This window comes from Mobula birostris, chromosome 5 (assembly GCF_030028105.1).
Source record: "Mobula birostris isolate sMobBir1 chromosome 5, sMobBir1.hap1, whole genome shotgun sequence".
NCBI lineage: Eukaryota > Metazoa > Chordata > Chondrichthyes > Myliobatiformes > Myliobatidae > Mobula > Mobula birostris.
The window spans coordinates 49640192-49663711 of record NC_092374.1 but is presented as its reverse complement, the minus strand read 5'-3'; the positions used below and the strand labels follow the sequence as shown (position 1 = coordinate 49663711).

Here is a 23520-nt window from a genome sequence, read left to right as displayed (position 1 = left end):
TTTGCCCTTTGCCAAATTGCTGGAGCTGAAGCGACACCAAAGACAAGACAATTATATTGGAACAGTCCCTTGAGAGTGTTAATTGTGAGGAGCTTCCTGCTTGACTCTTCAATCTCCATTTGCAGATAGGCTTGTGGCAAGTCAATCTTTGAAAACCTCTCCCTGCCTGCTAAAGATGCAAAAATGTCTTCTATTTGTGGCAGGGGATACTGCATAGTACATAGCACCAGGATGATGCTCATCTTGAAATCCCCACATAATGGCCTAATTCTGCTCCTATGTCTTATGGTCTCATATGCAAATGGCTCTGGCCTTCCCTTTCTTGATCACTGGGACAATGGGCATGGCCCAATTGCTCCACTCAACCTTGGAGAAAATTCTAGATGCCTCCAAGCTCTGCAGTTTAGCATCCACTTTAGGACATAGTGCGTAAGACACTAGACACGCTTTATGGAATCTTGGTGTTACTGCTTCATTCAATTCAATTCTGGCCTTCATGCCTTTGAGTTTACCAATCCCTTTGTCAAACACCTCATTAGTGTTAAGCAGCTGTGCCAGTCTCTGGATAGTGCTACCATTCGGGCTGCCGTTGTCTGCTGATGTCACACTGAGAGCTTCGACTGAGTACCAGTTTAGTTGGATTTTTCTCGAACACTCACATCCGTAAGTGCTGGCCCTCCACTTTTCAATACATAAAGCTCTAATTGTTGTGTTTGGCTTCCATACGTTACATTTACTTTCAGCTTGCCTTTCATCTGTGTAAGCCTTTATGATCACTGAGGTCTTCTCTAATGGTACCTTAGCAAACAGCCTATTATAGTCAGCCTCAGGAATTGTGGCCAAAGCTGACACTGTATCCTGCTCCATTTTCAGTTTTACACCAGACATCTAATGTGATCCAGGTTATTTTGTGATTTGTTTTCATTATACTATGCAGTTCTCAGCACGACAAGTTCACCTTTGTCAGGCTATGTTGTCTCATTCTGTTTTACATTCGGTAACTGTATGCATATGCTTAGTTTTGTGCTTGCAACTTTTCACTGGGCTGTGCTTTTTGTCTGCCTTGTACATTCTCTCTATGTGACCTTGTCTGTGACACTCTCTGCAGACTTTTTCTTCGAACCAACAGCCATTTGCATCATGGGAGGATTTGCCACATCGATAACAGTTTTGGCATTTTGCACCATTCAGTGACATTTTGTGCATTTCACATTCTAACCTCCTTTGGAAAGAGTGATCACAGTATGAATGAGTTTCTCATACAAATGGAGGGTGCAATATTTCGATCTAAAACCGGTATATTATGCCTGAACAATCAAGACTACAGTGGGATGAGAGAGGGTTTGGCTAGTGTAGACTGGGAACACGGGCTATATGGTGAGATGGTTGAGCAACAGTGAAAGACTTTTAAAGAGATTTTTCATAGTGCTCAACCAAAATATATTCAAGATAAAAGCAAGGACAGTAAGGGTGGGGAGAATTAGCCTTGGATAACTAAGGAAATAAAAGAAAGCATCAAACTAAAAGCTCGTGCGTACAAAGTTACCAAGAATAGTAGGAAACCGGAAGACTGGGGAAACTTTAAAAAGCAGCAAAGAACCACTAAGCGAGCAATAAATAAAGGGAAGATAGATTATGAAAACAAACTAGCACAAAATATGAAAACAGATAGTAAAAGTTTTTATAGTTAGATAAAGTGGAAAAGGGTGGCTAAAATGAATGTAGGTCCCTTGGAGGACGAGAAGAGGGAATTGATATTGGGTAATGAGGAAATGGCTGAGGCCTTGAATGACTATTCTATGTGAGCCTTCCCAGTGGAGGACACGTCTAACATGCCAAAGAGAGATATTATGGATGCAATGGGAGGTGAGGACCTTGATACAATAGCTATCACTGAAGAGGTAATTGCTGAGCAAACTTGTGGACCTGAAGATAGATAAATCCCCTGGTCCTGATGGAATGCATCCCATGGTACTGAAAGAAATGGCAGAAGTTATGGTAGAGGCTGAGGTGATAATTTACCAAAATTCTCTGGACCCTGGGCAGGTCCCAGCGGATTGGAAGACGGCGACTGTCATGCCACTGTTCAAAAAAAAAATGTAGACAAAAGGCAGGTTACTATGGGCCGATTAGTTTAACATCTGCAGTTGGGAAAATGCTTGAAGCTCTCAGTAAAAAAGTAATAGTGAGGCATCTGGAAAGAAATGGATCCATCAGGCAGACACAGCATGGATTCAGCAAAGGTAGGTCCTTTTTGAGAAACTTGCTGGAGTTCTTTGAGGATATAACAAACCCAATGGATAGAGGGGAACAGATGGATGTTATTTACTTGGGTCTTCAGAAGGTGCTCGATAAGGTGCCGCTTAATAGACTTACCCACCTTTGAATTGACTGTTTCTTACATCCCTCGTATACACAACAAGTAATAATCTTTACATTATGTCTCTGTCTAAATGTGCAATGATAGTAATTTATAATAAATAGAACAGTCAATGTAACATAGAAATACACTCAAATCAGCGTGAGTTAATCAGTCTGATGGACTGGTGGAAGAAGCTGTCCTGAAGCCTGTTGGTCCTGGCTTTTATACTGCAGTACCGTTTCCTGGATGGTAGCAGCTGGAACGGTTGTGGTTGGGGTGACTCAGGTCTCCAATGATCCTTCAGGCCCTTTTCACACACCTGTCTTTCTAAATGTCCTGAATAGTGGGAAGTTCACATCTACAGATACGCTGGGCTGTGCCCCTGTAGAAACTGCTTCGGATTTGGGGGCCCATACCAAACTTCCTCAACTGTCTGAGGTGAAAGAGGACCTTTTGTGCATTTTTCACCACACAGCCAGTATGTACAGACCACGTGAGATCCTCGATGTTGTTTATGCCGAGGAACTTCAAGCTATTCACTCTGTCAACCCCAGGTCCATTGATGTCTATAGGGGTTAGTCTGTCTCCATTCCTCCTGTATTCATCTTGCTTGCTGGCTTTCCAGGGGTTACTGGGTTGCGTAAGAGACTGCACGTTCTTGTAAGTAAGCTAGGAAGCGCAGGGGCTTTCTTTTTTTTCCACCATGTTGTTCACATTACAATACAGTTCAACCCTCTCGATATTTGACTCCCAGCCTTCATTAGTGCTATCAAATTCATCGACTTTTCTAACTGAAGTCATCGCCATGGTCCTGACGAAGGGTCTTGGCCTGAAACGTAGACTGCACCTCTTCCTAGAGATGCTGCCTGGCCTGCTGCGTTCACCAGCAACTTTTGTGTGTGTTGCCATGTTATTTTCACTTTAATTTCAGCGCGTCTTTCACTGTTACTTATGCATTGTTAAGAAAGTGTGAGAATCAAATTGGCCTTCATAAGGATCAGTGTAAATGGGTGTTGGTAGTTGGTGCAGATATAGTGCTTTGAATATATTCAAGCACCAATGTTTCCTGTGCCAAGGAATTGCTCACAACTGACAAACTACGGTCTTAAAAACCTTTAAGAGAAGAAATTCCTTCTTATCTCAGTCTCAAATTGTTACTGCCTTTTCCTGACGCATGGCTTTCTGGTCCAAGCTTCTCCCATGAGGTGAAACCTTTTTCCACCATTTATCCTGTCAAGACCCTTAAAAATGTTCTGTATTTCAATAGGATCATCTCTCTCCTCTCTCCTCTGTCTCCCTTATCTCCCCTCTCTCCTCTCTCTCCCCTCTCTCCCCTCTCTCCCCTCCCTCCCCTCCCTCCCCTCCCTCCCCTCCCTCCCCTCCCTCCCCTCCCTCTCTCCCCTCTCTCCCCTCTCTCCCCTCTCTCCCCTCTCTCCCCTCTCTCCCCTCTCTCCCCTCCCTCCCCTCCCTCCCCTCCCTCCCCTCCCTCCCCTCCCTCCCCTCTCTCCCCTCCCTCCCCTCTCTCCCCTCTCTCCCCTCTCTCCCCTCTCTCCCCTCTCTCCCCTCTCTCCCCTCCCTCCCCTTTCTCTCTCTCCCCCCCTTCTCTAATCTTCAACTTTCTCACAACTGCCTCCAACAATAATACATCATATCTTAAACAGAGAATCTAAATTGCAAACAGTCCTCAAGTTATGAACTCAAACACAGAAAAAGCCTGAGACGTGCTACCAGGCTCAAGGACGGTCTCCCTCCCACTGTTATTAGGCTCTTGAATAAGCCTCTTGTATTCTAAAAGATGAACACCTGATCTCCCGATCTATCTCATCGTGACCCTTGCACTATATTTGTCTTCCTGCATTCTCTCTGTAATTTTAATGTTAATGTAATTTTGCATTCTGATTTCCTTTTATTACCACAATGTACTTATGCATTAAATGATCTGTGCACAAAGTTTTTCACTGGATCTTGGTGCATGTGGCAAGAATGAACCAATTCCATTTTACTGCTGCAATCAGACCTCCGTACTTTCCATTAGCCTTCTCGCTTGGCTATTGCACCTGTGTGATTAATGTCATACTGTGATTCCCGTGCCTAGTTACTGAAAGAATTGAGTTTATCCCCATGTAACAAATTTCCATGTGGAAAAGGTCAGAACAGATTGAGAGTTGTAGGTTTCATCTGATTGGCTATTGTAGTTTGGGAGCAATCTTGATATCAGCATTATCAGATATTCAAGACCCAATTGGACCTGAAGAATCAGGGAAATAACTTTTAGCTAACAGAGACAATAAATAAAGAGAGAGATGGTAACTTTTAGCAAGGGAACATTGCTTTGGTGTTTCCTTGGCAATACAAAATAGTCGTTTATCTAAAAACAATGCCTGTAATAGTTTGGCAGGAGAAAAGGGGAGTATTGTGCAGTAAAACAAATGCTTCCTGTATAAAGTATCTGTCCTCTGAGGTGCAGTAGATTGTTCAAGAATAATACAAGCCTGTTGAGTGAAGATGATATGGCTGCATCTGCCTTTTAATTAGATTAACATAGCATTAAGAAAATCCAAAGGTTTTAAATATTTAATCTTTTGAAAGATGAGCTGCTGGGTTTTCATGAGCCCACTAACATTATAAATACATTAGTTTAACGAGCACTATTATCTTTGAATGTTCCATTGTCTTATGGCAACACATCAACTGAAGAAGCAGATTAAAGAAAATCTATTCTCTGCTGAAATTTTCTGACTTACAAATCCATTCCTTCACTTCCTTTGTAGGCATTCCAGGAAGCGATTACTCCAACTCCAACTACATTGATGGGTATCGAAAGCAGAATGCATACATTGCGACACAAGGGCCTCTGCCAGAGACATTTGGAGATTTTTGGAGGATGATCTGGGAGCAACGAAGTGCAATTGTTGTGATGATGACCAAACTGGAAGAGCGATCACGGGTAAGATAGACAGCATCAGGATTTAATGTATTAAGATAACTATTAATATAGAGCATGAACTTCCTCTGTGGTACTGAAGTTGAAAGAGCAATGGTGTTCACCACTCCATATGACGTAGGCACAGAATTAGGCCATTTAACCCATCGAGTAAAATCGATAGGCAGAATAACTCATTGTTTTCTACTCTTGTCTCTTTTTATCTTTCCCACCTCATTTTTCATAGATTTTCACTTACTAACCTCTCTCGGAGGCAAGATCCTGGTTCTAATTCTTCCTTCATATTCTTTGCTCCTCGCTTGGCTCAGGTTTTCACAATGTTTTGAGAAATGCTATGGCTTCTCTGAGCCAGTCCCAAAATGTTTAGTTTTCTGGCTTATCCCAGGAGTACAGCAATTAAAGTATAATGTTACTGTGCTTTCATATGAAGTGCTAAAGCAGGAGGTCAGAAATCCACTTTCAATAAACTGCATCAACCTACCTGATGTTCTACAGATTGTGCACTGTGCCACGTGCTTCTGTTACACTGATATGGACTTGCAGGTTTAGTTCAGACTGATGACTGCTTCTGACTTAGCTATTCTGCTTGTTAACGTATGAGCAAATCCTCATTGCCAGCTGAGCAGTTGACCCATGCACCTTCAGAGACACTGCCACCTGTAGGGAGGACCTTCCTGGTTCTGCCTTAATAAAGCCATTATTGGTGAGGTGGATATCAGTGATTTGTAGTGGAATAAGACCAGAAGAGGAACATAACCATTCCCCAGATTTCATCCTTCATCACCAATATATGTGGAGGAGAGAGTGGAAGTTTATCATAGCAGCAGTTGAAGCCTTTAAATAGGAGGGGAGGAAGCAGGTGGCATGACATAGCCAGACTTTTACACTGAGCACATCAATATGTGTGGTACAGTTGAGATATTTGCATACCAGGCATTCTGGAGTAATAAACCCATGTAAAAATAGAAATCTTAAATCTCATGGATCTGATTTAACTTATCAGTCTAGAAAGATGGTCTAAATACAGAAATGACTTAAACAAGGGGTTCTTCACCTTTTTTATGCCATGTAGCCATACCATTAACCAAGGGGTCTATGGACCCCAAAATGGGAACCCCTGGCTTCAGCAAATGTGTTCCGGAAATGAAGCGACTTATTTCCCCATCCCACACCCAACCAATAAGCTTCTATTAGATCAAACTTCTGATTCTGCTCCATTGATACCTTCACAACAACAGAATGGAATCAAAAGTACAGAGGGCAAAGTTGAGCTTTGTAGGGATTTTTGCTTGGGCACAGCAAAGCACCTTGTCTTTTTCTGAGACCATATTTGGGCTGAAGGACCTGTGTACATGCTGTATAACTGTATTTGTTAATGGGGTTACTACTTTCAAAGTTGATGTCCAGTAGGAGTGCACAACGCGGGCAGATCATGGCATCACCCAGTATCATTTACTGATGTTTCTATACGGGGGCTTAAGGTGCTTTTTTAATCTGACACAGCAGAACGTGTATAAAGTGAGAAACATCTTCCACCCTAGCAATTTAACAAGGTTATGAATTGCTTAAGGCCGTGGAGACACAAGAGGGGGCAGATGCTGGAGATGACATTATAAATAATCTATTGGATGACCTCAGCAGTTCGAGCAGCATCTATGAGAGAAATGGAATTGTCGACGTCTTGGGCTGATATCAGATGCAAGCTTGAGCTAAAACATAGATAGTTCCTTTCCTCACTCCGAGTTCTTTTAGCAGGTTGTTTGTTGCTTAAGGCTGTTGGTCTGGCTGTTATGTTTTTGCTGTACTGCAGTTCTATGTGAGATGGATACTTTCAGTCATTGAATAAAGCTTTGGTAGTTTACAGGGGTGGCCTGGCAGATAGTTTGTTGATGCCTTTGTTTTGTGGAAAGAATGTAAGACAAGAATTCCAGCCATAATGGGCCTTATGAAGTAGCAACAACACTAATAGCTGAAAGTGTGTTTATTTCTGTCCCAGCTCCGAAAGATTTGCTCAGTGGAATGTGCATCCAGTGAGGTTATGTTTCATTTGACTGAAAATATGAGTTGCCAGATAATGCCTCATTTTAAAATCTGTATGTTCATCCTGGCAACTGTGTGAACCAACACATGGGAAATTCTCTTCTCAGCTGATAAAATCATCACGAAATTCTTTATGGATTAAACAATAATTAGTTTTATTTCCATGTTAGTTGAATTTCTGAAATAATATTCTAAAGCAAATCACATGCAAAATAGCAGTTTGGAGCAAAATGATAAATTTAGTGTGCTCTGAAAAGAATTGAAAAATATTACAGTAATGTATTAGTTTTAGTCACAGTGCAGAGATTCTCAAAGAATTCCATATCTAAAATTGCACAGCTAGAATAAACAGCCTGATCATTAGAATCGAACCATAGGTGTCAAATTGGAATATTTTGCATAATTGCTCACAGGGAAGCAGAGAATGCAGTACTGTATAAAATATTGTTCATTTGATGCGCATAACACCTTGATCCTCAGTGGTTGTTTATGCAATTGCCAAGACTTGTTCCTGTGATAAGGACGTAATGATTAACGCATTTCATTTTATGTATTTAAGTATTGGTAGTGGCAATAAAAAGGTATGTTTGCTTTCAAAATCTATTCATTGCAATAATTTAATAGCATTCCACAACTACAGCCCTCCAGCAAAACCAGCAGTAATTAGTATAATTATAATATTGCGCCATTTAACAGCTTATATAAAATGTTATGCCTTTGTGTTTTATTATTTTGATATCCTGCACGCCACAGATACAGCTTTTTAATACTCATTAACCTGAAGATGCATTTGTTTAAGCAGATAAGGCTGGTAAGTTATCAACGCTGCTCTGGAGACCTTGATTTAAAGGTGTTGAAGTGAAATATACCCTGCATCTACAACCTGCATTTCAGGAGGTGAACTGCCTTATGTGCAAGTTTTGTAAAATAGCAATGCAATTTCCAGAAAACATTTTGAGGTTGAATCTATTTTGTAGTACGGAAGTATGTGAAGAGATCTGGGAGTAAATATTTATAGCTAGAAACTGGTTTAGCAAAGGAGACTATCTAATGTGGGCACAGACCAAAGCAATGACTGTTTTTCCACAAATGCTGACTGACCTAAGTAGATGGGTACAGCACAGGAACAGACCCTTTGGCCCATGATGTTGTTCTGAACTAATTAAACTAGAAATTAAACAAATTAGCTCTTCTCAGGCTTGCAGCTATCAATTTTACCGATGTTTCAGTAACAAACTCTGCTATCTTCATCAGGGATGACACCTGGGCATGCCGTCCGGTGGTGTACACACCCCACCATCTGTCCTACCTATTTGGTTAGTTCTCATCCAACCAGGTTTCCTTTGTCCCACCATATTCGGCGGTAGCAGAACATTGCATTCACAGGGGCCATAGGATTGACTTCGACAGCACAAAGCTACTGTGCCATGCCAATGGGTTTTGGGGCCCCCTGGTGAAGGAAGCAATTGAAGTAAAACCTAAAGAATAAGAGTTTTAACAAAGGTAAAGGTCTTGCTCAAAGTAAGAATTATAATTTATTTGTAAACAAGGGGGGACAGAGGAAACCAGTGGAACAGACTAACCTGTCAGGAGGTACTGATGATCCCGGTATCTATACCACAGGACAAGACATGCCTGGACAGCATCCCTGATATAGATGGCTGAGTTTGTCATCGAAACATTGGTTAGAATTGATACCTGTACCCAACTGGAAGCCCAAGAAGATTATGTACACCGGGAAAGCACTCGATCCAATCTTTTAGAAATTAAATGTCTAATTAAGTTAATTCTTTCTACAGAATGGCAATATCTCTTCATTCTATGCACATTCATGTGCCTATCTAAAACCTCTTAAATATCTTTATCGTATTTAACTCCATGACAACCCCTGGCAGTGCACTCCAGGCACTCACCATTCTCCCCGCACATTCTCTTTGAACTTACCCCCTCATCCTAAGTCCATGCCCTCGATTATTAAACTGTTCTTGTTTAATAAGACACAAGAGATCTTTTAGCATTTTTCATTTTTTGCTTTAGATTTATAGCATCTGCAGTATTTTTTATTTCCATGTTTTATGCAAAGTTTGCTTTGTGTAAATTTGAGGTACAGTGCCTATAAAAGTGTTTACCCCCCTTGAAAGTTTTCATGTTTTATTGCTTTACAGCATTAAATCTCCTGGTGGATGTCTTTGGTCTTCTGTAGCTACTGCTTTGGCTGCAGGACCAATTGAAATCAAAATTAAAATGCATTTTCAGGTCCTATGTTGCAAAAACTCCCAAAGCCCTTCTCTGATAAATGAAATAAATGTCAACAGCTGCTAAATGGGTGGAAATATTACCTCGGCCTTTACTTAATCAAACCTTCCATTACTTGCAGCACTACATACAAAATGCCCTTTCCCATTGGAAAAGATAACAATTGACCAAGGGAATTGTTTTTTTCTATTAAGCATTGTCAATCCCCAAAAGTCAATCAGATTGGAAAGCCCTTGAATATTGAATGATTTTACCAACAATGCAAATTTTCTTCTGGGACCAGTTTCAGTGCAGTGAAATTATTGACTTCATAATAAATTCAAGGAATTCAATATTATCACCATAACTAGATTAATAACAAGCAGCAAATTAACAAAGTATTGATGAGCAGAGCATATTATTTTAAAACCAGTTATTTTTTTTTTCTATCTTGGCAGGTGAAATGTGACCAGTACTGGCCTTCCAGGGGTACAGAAACCTTGGGATTAATCCAAGTCACTCTGCAGGATACAGTTGAACTGGCAACCTATTGTGTTAGAACATTAACATTAGACAAGGTATAACTTTAACTCTGTTAAAGATTTTTTCCAAGTATGTTGAAAATTTTCTTTGCTGCTGTAACATTTATAACCCGGTTTGATCCTGTTCTGGCGCAGTGAACAGAGCTACTGATCCAGATGTTCTTGTCATGAATCGTTGAAGGCAACCTACACTTTACAAGAAGTTTCTTAGAGCTGAACATTAGCTGGAATCCACGTTGACCTTTCTACTTGAAAGGGAACAGAGAAGAACTATAGTCATCATAACCACAGTTTAAAACTCAGTTCATGCCAAGAATATGGTGGTCAAGCCCTGGAATGTGACATGTACTGGATTTAAGGATTCTGCTTATTTGCAGTTTCTACAGTATGATGGAATGAGAGGGTTTGCAGGATTATATTCAAAGATGAATTAGGTGGGTCAGGCAGCGTACGTTGTCTATGATAAAAGAACTTTGAGGTCACTTTTTGTATCTTGTTGACAGGAACGGGTTAGATGTAGAGCCATGAACTCCCCAGTTCCTGTTTTCTAAAACTAACCAGTTAACTATTGTAAGTTAACACTGGTATATCCAAACAAAACAGGGACAAGTTGTTATATATGGGCTGTTCATGCACTCACAAGCTGAGGATGACCTGTATTGGCTTATGTTCACTACAGGATATCTTGATTTTTGTTTTCACACTGATAAGCAAACATTTCAACTCCAGGTATTGTTACTTCATACGTGCCATGAAGAGCTTTATTGTAGTCTTGGCATGTTTAACTCTAAGAGTAGAAGTTGAATGACATGCAAGGGGGCAGGTACTTTTCCATGTTTGTTATGTGGATGACCTCTGCTGATATGGCAAATGTTAAGTCAAAAGATGCATATTAATATTACAGCAGGAACTAAGGTATGTGCAATCCATTAACCCCTTCTCCCAATGGTTTTTCCTCTACCATCTCCACTATGTGACAATATCTTCCTTCTCTCTCTCTCTCTCACACACAACCCCACGCCTCGCTTTTCAAGTGTGTCTGTAACCTCCCCTTCCCTGCACTCCTTCCTGCTCCTGGCTCCATTGGCCCAGCATCTCCAATCTCACCTGATTCCACCTTCACATACCCCTTTCTCTCACTTCTGTGTACCAGCCATCTCCCCTCTACACTGTCAGTCTTGATTCAGGATCTCAACCCAAAACATGGGTCATCCCTTGCCTCCGGCAACTTGCATTTTGCTGTACTTCCATAATGTGAATCCATTATAGTGTGGGCGTGAGAAGCACTGTCTGCTGCCAAAGCTACTTCAGCTTTTGGTTTTGATGAGCAAGCTTGCCTGTTTAGTGATGGTTCCACACTAAACAGCACGGCAGCAGCTAGCAAAGTATGGTATGGAAGGAATGCACTTAACAGCAAATGGTAGATTCAGCCTCACTAATAATTCTTCAAAAATGTACCATATCAGCCTTCTCATAGGAGATCTAGACCAATGCACTTATTGAATAACTTGTGTCCTGCTTGGGCTCACAAAAAGGGTTTAAACTCTCATTCTCCTGTGTTTCTCCTTAAAGACCCATAAGTCCATAAGCTAGATGAACTGAATAAGGCAAGCGGAATGGTTGCTGGTACCCATTTTCAGCTGAATGGACTGGAGTAGTGTGTGGTTAAGTGCTTTGCTCAAAGACACAACATGCTGCCTTGGCCGAGACTCGAACCCACGACCTTCAGATCGTGAGCCCAATGCCCTAACCACTTGGCCACATGCCACACTCTTCAAAGAATGGGGCTTCCCTTCTTCCACAATTAATGCTGCCGTCACCCGCATCTCCTCTAGTTCCTGGACATCTGCCCTCGCCCCATCTTCCCACTGCCTAAACAGGGATAGAGACCCTCTTGTCCTTGTCTACCACTCCCATGAGCCCCTGCATCTAGCACGTCACTCTCCACAACTTCCACCATCTTCAACAGGATCCTACCACCTAACATCTTTACCTCTCCCCCCACTTCGTGCAGATATGGCTCTCTTCATGATTCCCTTGTTGATTCATCACTCCCCACTAATCTCCCTCCTGGCACTTATCCCTGCAAGCGGAAGAAGTGTTACACCTGCCCCTTCACCTCCTCCTTCATTTCCATTCAGGAGGGTTCCAGAGAGTCATACCAGATCAAGCAACACTTCATCTGCAGAACTGTTGAGGTTGTCTACTGTTGGCAGTGCTTCTGATGTGGCCTCCTCTACATCAGTGAGAACCAACATAAATTGGGGACCGCTTTGTCAAGCACCTTCGTTCCATGTGCACAAGCAGGATTTCCTGGTGGCCAACCATTCTATTCCTGATCCCCATCCCCATTCCCATTCCCATTCCAACATGTCTATGTTCATTGCCTCCTCTACGTCCATGATGTGGCCACTCTCAGGTTGGAGGAGCAACTCCTTATGTTCCATCTGGGTAGCTTCTAACCTGATGGCATGAACATCAATTTCTCTAAGTTTCAATAATTTCCCCCTCCCTCCCCACCCCTGTCTCCCTTCTTACCTCTTCTTTTCTCACCTACCTAACACGTCCACCCAGCACTTCTCCTCCTTCCCATTCCAGCATGGCCCAGTGATCTACTCTCCAATCAGATTCTTTCTTCTTCGGCCCTTTATCATTTCCACCTATCACCGCCCAGCTTCTCACTTGCCCCTCCCTCACCCACCTAACTTCACCTAGCTTGTGCTCCTTCCCCTCTCCCCACCTCTTAATCTGGCTTCTTCCCTGTTTCCTTTCAGTCCTGATGAAGGGTCTTGACCTGAAACGTTGACTATTTATTCTTTCCCATAGAAGCAGCCAGACCTGTTGTGTTCCTCCAGCATTTTCTGTGTGTTGACCTATTAAGATTTGTTTAATTTACCACCCTCTGGCTGAAAAATATCCTCGTTATCTCATTTATGAAGGGACACCTTGTTATTTTGATGCTGTACCATTGGATCCTAGACTGTGTACTAATGGGAACGTCTGCTCCGTGTTCACGCTATCTACGCCTTTCAGTATCTGATAGATTTCAATGAGATTACTGCCCCCACCCCCACCCCTCAACACACACACATTCTTCTGAGCATTGAGAACAGGCCTAGAGCCATTAAAGGCTCTTCATACATCAAGTCTGGATCATTCTTGTTAGCCTCTTCTGGATCTTCTCCAGGGCTAGTATATCTTTCCTTTGATACAGTGTGTCCAATAGTACACTTCTTTTCATGAGACGTGATTGCCCTGTTGTCGGAGGTGATGTTGAAGGAAGGTCTTTTCCCTCTGAATCACATGCAAAGTATCACACTGCCACGTGCATATCTTGTTACATTCTTCTGCAAGCAATCATGGTTACACACACATTTAGTTCATTATGTGAAGGGACTTGCTGCAGCCTTACATCTGTGGATCAGGTGTCCACACTTCCTCTGTTTAACTTGGATTTGTGGGTGTTAAATCTGGAAGGCAAGACTAAGCTTCATAAATGAAGCCAACAAATGTGATGGGAAGTTATAGTGTACATGAGACTAGAAAATACTATCTACCATCCCGCCTGAATTAAACCTTTATAATTTGTTGCCAATGTGGTGGTCAGTTTGTAAATGAATCCACCTTGCCCCAACAGATTGGCTCCAGTGAAAAGAGGGAGGTGAGACAATTCCAATTCACTGCGTGGCCTGATCACGGGGTTCCAGAGCACCCCACGCCATTCCTAGCCTTCCTACGGCGAGTGAAAGCTTGCAACCCTCCAGATGCTGGCCCCATGGTGGTACATTGCAGGTGGGTAATACCTATAACTTAGACACTGTAATAACACTGCAAAGGGTTGATTTCTTTAAAAGAAGAACTGTCCAGAAGCTGAGGGAACACCTGGCAGAAGTTTACAGAGCTATGAGAGATGGAGTGGACAGCCCGGTTTCTTTTTCCTGAGGTGGACATACATACAGAGGGGGAGAGGGGGAAAGTTCAAAGGAGATGCTCAGGGCATGATTTTTTTTTACACAGAGACTGACAGATGCCTGATTTTTCTGCCTGGGATGGTGCAGAAGGCAACTGAGCCATTTAAGAGGCTCATTGATAGATACAAGATTATGTAGAAAATGGAGGGATACAGACCATGTGCAGGCAGTGGAGATCAGTTTAATGTAGGAGTCATCAGCTTAATTGCCTTTGTGGGCTGAAGGGCCTGTTTCTGCACTGTACTCTTCTATGTTCTTTCTTCTGTCAGACTGTTGATTATCATGTTTAAAACATAATGTGATGAAATCAGCTAAAAGATTTTAATAGCAAGCACACTGCTTGAATTTCTTTTCTACTGTTAAGCAGAAAATATAATCCATACCCAGTGGATAAACAAAGAGACAGGTGCATTGGAATTGATTAGTGCTCACTTAGGCACATTAAATCGTTGAAACACTGTAGCCCGACGAACACTTGATTTGAGGACGCATTGTGCAGCCAGAGAAAAGGTGCACTGATTGTTTCTTACTGCCTATTTCCTATTCTGTTGAGATGCTGGAAGAATGGTTCTCATTGTGCTTTTAATTCTAATGCCATGGAGATTTAGTTTCGAGGATTTCTGTCAATTTTAATGTTTCTCTGTGAATTTATTGTCATCCTTTGAGAGACTTCAGACATTTTCAAGATTTCAGTGCAATATAGTGAGTAGAAACAATCATGTCATGACAGAGTGGTCCATCAATGGAACAGTTTTTCCAAATGGTGGAAGCAGTTTGTCTTCCACTCTTGACAAGACAGCACAGTGCCAGAGCTGTCGAGCCATAGCCTCTCAGTTCCAGCATCCCATGTTTTATCCTGAGCTCTGCGCTTTCTGTGTGGAGTTTGCATGTTCTCCCTGTGACTGTGCGTTCCTTCAGGTGTTCTGGTTTCCTCTATATTATTATTATTATTTTATCCTCTTTTGTATTTGCACTGTTTGTTGTTTATTGCAAACTGGAAACTGGTTGTTTGCTCTCCTGTTGGGTGTGGTCTTTCACTGATTCTATTGTTTCTTGGATTTACTGTGCATGCCCACAAGAAAATGGTGACACATGCGCGCGCGTGCGTGCACGCACACACACATACACACACACACATACACACACACACGCGCGTGCGCGTATATATATATATATATGTAGATGGATAGATAGTGTGAAGTGCTCATGGGAAATTGGAACAACTGAAATGGGATTGATGCTTAGAGCAAATGGGTAATTGATTATTGGCATGGACTCACTGTGTAGCATGACTTCACAACCAAATTATTTAGCTCTCTTTCATTTTGGAATTCAGTTTAGGAATAATCTAAATTACAACCTGTGATATACTTGGGGAGGAAGAAGAGTAGGAATTAACCAATTAAAAGAACAAAGAAGACTTACGCTTATATATTTCCTTTCATAAACTTACCAAGTGCCAAAACATTTAAGTCAATAAAGTTTTGAAGTGCATGCTCCTATAATGTAAAAATATGACAACCAAGTTCATGCACGATCAGTTTCTATGTACACAGCAATGTGATGTCAAGGTAATCTTTCCTTGTTATTTTGTTTCAGGGAAAGATATTAGTCAAAATATCCCCAATAACTTTCATATTATCCTGGGGCTCATACCTCCATCTCAGAACTTAGTCTGACCCACAGCACAACATTGATTTAAGGGAACCAATTCCAACAGTGCAGTATTCCTTTAGCATGCACTAGAATATTAGCCAAGATATTTGGGCTCAAGTCTCTACAGTAAGAACTAAACACAGACTTTTAATTCAGTGGCTAATGGCTAAATCCTAGAGAGAGATTCACAGTGGCATATTTCTCCCCATTTTTATATCCTCTGTGAAATAGTGATTAGGAGCTGATTGATTAGTTTTAATTCGACAGTATATACTGAACAACACTGCCATTTTTTCATTATTTTACTAGCAAATGTGTTTCACACAATCTTGGCCATATCTTCACCAGAATTCTACATGTGGATACTTTAAACAAGATGGTGCTTTTTTTCCCCCTCTCTTAATCTCAAGCATGATGTAGCCAGTTCAGGCTGGAGTCAGGTAATTATGTCCAAATAATATAGAGCTAGTCTGTTGAGAAATAAGAGAAGCAGCATTCTTTATAGATTTCTCCGACTGTGATCCAGCACAAACATGAGGAACTACATAGTGTTCTTCAGTGTGGAAGCTTTCTAGTCTCATCAATAAAGGTATTTAGGGTTATCAAAACACCTCTCCTACCATTGTAAAATCAGTCATTTCAGACATTGTCAACAGCACTTGATAGTTAGCAAAACCAAGCTCAAAAGTTCAAAGTAAATTTATTAATTAAGTACATGTATGTCACCATATAATTACAACCCTGCAATTCATTTTCTTGCAGGCATTCACAGTAAATACAAAGAAACACAATAGAAATATTGCAAGACAAGCAACCAAAGTGCAAAAGATAACAATCTGTGCATATACAGTACAAAAAGAAAAAAATTAAGCAATAAATGTCAAGAACATGAGATAAAGAATCCTTGAAAGTGTCAATGGGTTGTGTGAACAGTTCAGTGTTGGGGTGAGTGAAAAAGATATCCCCTCTGGTTCAAGAGCCTGATGGTTGGGGGGTAATAACTGTTCCTGAACCTGGTGGTGTGGGTCCTGAGGCTCCTGTACCTCGTGCTTGAAGGCATCGGTGAGAAGAGAGCATGGCCTGGATGGATGAAGGATACTGCTTTCCTGTGGCAGCATTCAATGTCGATGTGGGGAGTGATTTACCTGTGATGGACTGGGCTGTATCCACTATCTTTTGTAGGTTTGTACTCCACCATACATCCGTAGAAATTCATTGAATTTTAGATGACATGCAAACAGCAGAGGAACGGCCATGCTTTCTTTCTTTTCTCTTATGTGCTGTACTCAGAACACATCCTCTGAAATGATAAGACTGAGGAATTTAAATTTTCTGACCCCCGACAAATCTGTTGGAATTGGAGGAAATAACAGGCAGCACAGACAAAGAGAGTCAGTGGATGTTGTTTATTTGGATTTACAGAAGGCCTTTGAAAAGATACCACACATGAGGCATCTTAGAGTCCTTACAGGAAAGGTATTAGTGTGGACAGAAGATTGGCTGGCTAGCAGCAGGGAAAGAGTCAGAGTAAAGGGGGCCATTTCTAGTTGGCTGCCAGTGACTCATGGTGTGCTGCAAGGGTCAGTGTTGGGGCCAAGTCTTTTCACGTTGTATGTCTATATTTTGGATGAAGGAATTGAAGGGTTTGTGACCAAGTTTACAGATGATACAAAGGTAGATAGAGGGACAGATTATGTTGAGGAAGCAGGGTGTCTGCAGAAGGACTGATTGGGAGAATGTTCAAAATTCAAAGTATTAATTATCAAAATATGTATACTATATACAACCTTGAGATTCATCTCCTTACAGGCAGCCACTAAACAAAGAAACCTAATAGAACTCATTTAAGAAAAACGTCAAACACCCTCTGTGCAGAAGAAAACCAATCATGCAAACAATAAAAGTAAGCAAATAACATTCAGAACTGAAGTTCACGAAGGTGACTCCACAGCCGTGAAGCCAGTCATCACTGTAACCAAGTTAGTTGCAGGCCACAGCCGCAGCTCAGCACAGAGATGAGTTAAACTCATGAAGCAGTGAGCTGAACGCCTGAGATCCTGTTCTCTGGTCCCAAAACTCTGACCTTTTCAATATAGCCTAGCACTTAAATCAGCCAAACCTTGGGTTGTTGCTTGCTGTTGGACACGGGCCCTGCCACTTGCATATGCTCTTAGACCTGGGCCTCACCACCTCGATTTTACCCATACCTGACCTTTCCGATCTGGCCTGGCACTTAAATTGGCCAAACGGCGGGTTATTCCTCACTCTCAGGCCCAGGCCTCGTCGCTTTGACACACTCTGGGGACTGGACCCAGCACGTAAGTCGGCCGACCGTCATCTTGGCTGTGCTCGCCTCAGTTCTGCCACTTTGAATTGCCTCCAAGTCCGCTCCGGCAATGGCCAAACATTGGCTCATTACCTGCTGCTGGGCCAGGGCCCTGCCGCCTCAATTTGGCCTGTACTTGCAGCCACAACCATCCTATACCCTTGAGACTTCAGCTCACACCATAAAAATCCCAGGTCGTACAGGCAGTTTAAAGGCTCAGCTCCAAAAGGGAAGTTACAGCTTGCAGTGATCATTTCCGAAAAAAAGTGTGATGAATAAATTAGTTTATAGTTCTGTTTGATGCCAGCGAGTTGTCAGTGTACTTCACCAACATGATCTTAAAGTGAAATTCCAATCAGAATGGGCAAATAAGTGGCAGATGGAATATAATGTAGGGGAGTGCTTGGTCGTGCACTTTGGGAGAAGGACTATTTAATAAATGGGGAGAAAATTCAAAAATCGGAAGTGCAGAGGGACTTGGGAGTCCTTGTGCAGGATTCCCTAAAGGTTAACTTGCAGGTTGAGTTGGTGGTAAGGAAGACAAATGTAATGTTAGCATTCATTTTGAGAGGACTACAATATAAATGCAAGGATGTAATTTGGAGGCTTTATAAGGCATTGGTCAGACCACACTTGGAGTATTCTGAGCAGTTTTGGGTCTCTTACCTAAGAAAAGTTGTGCTGGCATTGGAGAGGGTCCAGAGGAGGTTCACAAAAATGATCCCAGGAATGAAAGGGTTAACATGGGGAATATTTGATAGCCAAGATAGAGTGGATGTGGAGAGAATGTTTCCTATAGTGAGAGAATCTAGGACCACTGGGCACAGCTTCAGAAAGGAAGGATATCCATTTAGAATAGAGAAGAAGAAAAAATTCTTCAGCAAGAGGATAGTGAATCTGTGGAATTCATTGCCACAAACACCTGTGCAGGTCAAGTCATTTCATTGTGTCAATTTAAGGTGGAAGTTGATAGCTTCTTGATTAATCAGGGTGTCAAAGGTTATGGGGAGGAGGCAGAAAATGGAGCTGAGGGGGGTAATAAATCAGCCATGGTGGAATGGCGGAGCAGACTCGATGGGATGACTGGCTTAATTCTGCTCCTATGTCTTCTGGTCATATGGTCTCTCCACCTCTGATTCCCCAGTGATGACTGTCTCATGGACCTCCAGTTTCCTCCTTCTGTAGTCAATAACCAGCCCCATGGTCTTGCTGACATTGAGTGAAAGGTTGTTGCTATGGCACCACTCAGGCAAATTTCAAACACACTTTTATATCCTGATTCATCACCACCTTTGATTTGGCCAATGACAGTGGTGACATCAATATACTTAAACATGGCATTGGAGTTCTGCTTAGCCTCACAGTCATAAAACGAGTAGAGCAGGGTGCTAAGCACACAGCCTTGTGGTGTACCTGTGCTGATTGATATTGTGGAGGAGATGTTGCCAATCATAGTGACTGGTGTCTGAAAGAGAGGAAATCAATGATCCAGTGGACAAGGCGGTATTGAGGTCTAGGTCTTGAAGATTGTTGATTAATTTTGATGGTAGTATTGAATGCCAAACTGTAGTCACTGGAGAGCACGTTCACTGTCCAGATGTTTCAAGGTTGAATGAAAAGCCAATGAAATGCCATCTGCTGTTGCCCTGTTACTGTTGTGGCTAATTGGAGCAGATCAAGTTGCTTTACAGGCAAGAGTTGATAGTTTCATCATCAGCCTCTCAAAGCAATTCATCATAGTGGATGTAAGTGCTACTGGACAATAGTCACTGAGGCAGGTTACCATGTTCTTCTCAGGCACTGGCTGCTTGAGGAGGTGGGTACCTCAGACTGCCAAAGCAAGAGGTGAAAGATGTCAGTGAAAACTCCAGCCAGGTAGTCAGCACAAGCCTTAAGTACTCAGCCAGATATCCTGTCGGGACCGGATGGATTCCATGGGTTCACCCTCCTGAAGGAAGCTCTCACATCAGTCTCAGAGACTGAAATCACAGGGTCATCTTGGTATGAGGGAGTTCATAAATGTGCCTCCATGTTTTGACAGTCAAAGCAAGCATAAAAGGCAGTGAGCGGATCTGGGAGTGAAACCTTGTTATCACCTACGTCACTTGGTTTCACCTTGTAGGAGGACTTAGCTTTTAAGCCCTGTTGCGCATCCTTCAGTGATTTAAGTTTGGTCTGGAATTGCCACTTCACACCTGGAGATGGCTTTCTGCTGGAAGTGGTACCTGGACCTCTTTGTATGCTGCTTGATCATCAGACCTGAACACTACTGATCTGGCCCTCACCAGGTGCTGGGTCTCATGGTTCCTCCAGGGCTTCTGGTTGGAGAAGACTCTGAATGATTTTGTGGTGACACACTTGTCTATTACTGTTTTTTTAAAAAAAATGTCTGCAGCATCCATGGTGTATTCGTTCAGACCCTCTGATGAGTCCTTGAACACGGCATAGTCCAGCAGCTCGAAGCAATCCTGTAGCCACTCCTCCACCTCCTGTGACCACCTCTTTGTTTTCCTTACCTCTGGAGCCTTGCTGTTCAGCTTCTGTCTGTGTTTCCGTAGGACAAGGACAGCCAGATGATCAAATTTCTTGGAATACAGTCTAGAGATGGCACGGTAGGCAATCTCTGTCGTAGTATAACAGTGGTCAAGTATGTTGGGACCTCGTGTGCTACAGGTGATATGTTGATGATAATTGGGCAGAGATCTCTTCAAACAAGCCTGATTGAAGTCCCTGACAATGACTTGAAAGGCATCAGGGTAGGCTGTTTCTTGTTTGCTGATGGCGGCAGTCAATACCTCAAGTGCCTGTATAGCATCGACCTTTGACGATATGCAAACTGCGGTCAGGATGATGGAGGAGAACTGCCTTGGTAAGTAGACAGCCGGCACGTAATCAACAGATGTTTTCAGGTTGGGGAATAAGAGTGCGACAAGACCACTACATCCAAACAAAGAGTTTATCATGAAACACAGACCCCCACCTTTTTGCCTTCTCCAAATTAACAGTCCAGTCCATCTGGTGTATCAAGAAGCCCTCTGATCTTACCAACACATTCAGCATAACTGATGTCAGCTATATCTCTGTGAAATACAGAATGCAACTGCACACATGGTACAAAGAGACACTGTTTCAACATTATGTACAATGTTCTTAATATCATCTGATGTTAGGAACTTTAACTGAGTGAAAGAGACTCAGAAATGCAGCATTTAAGAAGCAACATAAAATGAATGTAGTCTCGGAAAGGTTTTGGTGAAATCTAAGAATTCTGGCAGGCAATCTCGTTGATTTTGTTTTGAAAGAGTCCGTAGTTCATTATCACAACAGTAAGAAAGTGAAAGAGTTATCGCTATTTATCACTATTATCAACTTGATGTTTCCACCTACAAGAGAAAATCTGCAGATGTTGGAAATCCGAGCAATACAAGCAAAATGCTGGTGGAACTCAGCAGGCCAGGCAACATCTATGGAAAAAAGTACATTCAGCGTTTCATCCCACAACGTTGACTGTACATTCACCTCCCCCCCCGCACCTGAACCGTTGTCCTCCATACCCCTCCCAACCATGTACTTATCCAAACTTCTCTTAAGTATTGAAATCAAACCCATATCCGCCACTTCCATTGGCAGCTTGTTCTATACTCTCACCAGAGAAGAAGTACCTCCTCATGTTCCCCTTAAATATTTCACCTTTCACCCGTAATCCACGACCGCTGGTTCTAGTCTCACCCAACCTCAGTGGGAAATAGCGCCTGCTTGCATTTACCCCATCTATACCACTCATTACTTTCCTCATTCTCCTGCACTCCAGGAAAATTGCTACATTCTGCAGCAATTTAGACAGGCTAATTAATCTACTGACCAGCACATCTTTTGAGTGTGAAAGGACCTGAATATGTAGCACCCAGCGAAATTCCGTACTGTTGCATGGAGAACATTCAAACTCCACGCAGGCAACATTGAATCTTGGTTTCTGGGCTGTGAGACCGAGGTTCGAGCAGTTGCACCCCCCTGTACAGTCCTAACCATTATATACTTCATATTGTCACAGAAGGAATGAGACTGTCAACTATAGATAAGGAAGTAAAGGAATTCATTTGCACACTTCCAATAGCTTAGCCATTCATTGCAACAGAGGTAATTACTATTGCAATCAGGTAGTGTTTGTTATAACTTGCTGCACTGATGTTGACAGACGTTTCGGTATTTCTGCAAATCCACCTCTTGTTTGCTTTGACTATAGTTGAGCGAAGATTTCATGGTTCTGCCAATTTCAGTCAAATATAATCTGGTTGAATCTGGTTTTAATGGAGTTTGAATTAGAATGACCAGTCAGAGAGGGAAAAAAAACACCGCAACCTGGTCGGAAAATGGGAAGTAATTTACATGTAAAATAATAACTGTGCTGTGAATACAGAGCGAGGCGATATTTATAGAAGTGTCCAGAACAGAGTATTGTGTGTGTTGTGTTACATTTCTTACCAACATGGTATTTATCTATTCAGCGTTCCTTGTATCAGGGTTATTGTAGGTCCATTTGCAACCCTGGCACAGGTCAGATGGAAACAAAACTTGTGCCCTGTCAGCTGCCAAGCAAATTTTGCCCGCTATTTATTAGAGTCGTAGAATCATAGAGTAACTCAGCACAGGAAACAGCCCCTTCAGCCCATTTATGCTTGTCCACTTTTGGCCCATATCCCCTGTAACCTTTCCTATTGAAGTACCTGTCCAAATATCGTTGCCTTTCTCACCCCACTGTAGGCTGCTTTTTTCACCTTTCATTCCACCATATTGAAACCCAGCTCTGTTCAAACTGATTCAAGGTAGTAGTCGAAAACTTACAAACCTTAGTAACAGAACAAATAGGCCAGAAGCATCTAATTGCGTCAAAACAGAATGCTAAATATAGCGTATAGTTACAAAGAAAGTGCAGTGCAGGTTTGACAACTAAAGTGCAAGTGACTTGCATCAAGACAGTTAATGAAAAGCTTTTTAATTGCAGTGGCCCAGCTATTTAATTTATGAGGTCTGATGATTTTACTGGAACGCTGTTCACATTGTCAGTGAACCCTGTGATGAAGTGACCTTGGTAAATTGCACTCGCCGTAAGTACGTGGGCAGCACTGCACAAAGTTTGGGAACTTGCTCTATTTTGTGCTGAATGCATGCATCCATGAGGGAAGACTCAATTGTGAAGAGTAAATTGTGCTGCCTACAGACTATTACAACATCCTCTGAAGCTTGTTTCCAAAGGCTGAAAATCCAGAGAGAAGACTATGTTAATGGCAGTTTACTGGTGGGTGAGTGAGTGAGTGGCTGCTCACTGCAGTGTGGAATTTGTCTGTGTTGAATGAGAGAATGGCACTGGATACTGTTCGTGCATTGGCAACCTGTCTTTGAGTCAATGAGATGATAATTTGAAACTCCATATGCCCTACCATCCT

General features: G+C 42.2%; 1 protein-coding gene across 10 annotated transcripts in view; it reads left to right on the top strand.

Annotated features, from left to right (window-relative positions):
- LOC140197686 (receptor-type tyrosine-protein phosphatase delta) overlaps nt 1–23520 on the top strand; it is a 606878-nt gene that overhangs the window by 541288 nt on the left and 42070 nt on the right. For all 10 annotated transcript variants that reach the window (XM_072258000.1, XM_072258002.1, XM_072257999.1 and 7 more), the window contains 3 exons: nt 5134–5309; nt 10040–10159; nt 13761–13915. In XM_072258000.1, the coding sequence (XP_072114101.1) occupies nt 5134–5309; nt 10040–10159; nt 13761–13915 (451 nt within the window). The remainder of the gene's footprint in view (nt 1–5133; nt 5310–10039; nt 10160–13760; nt 13916–23520) is intronic.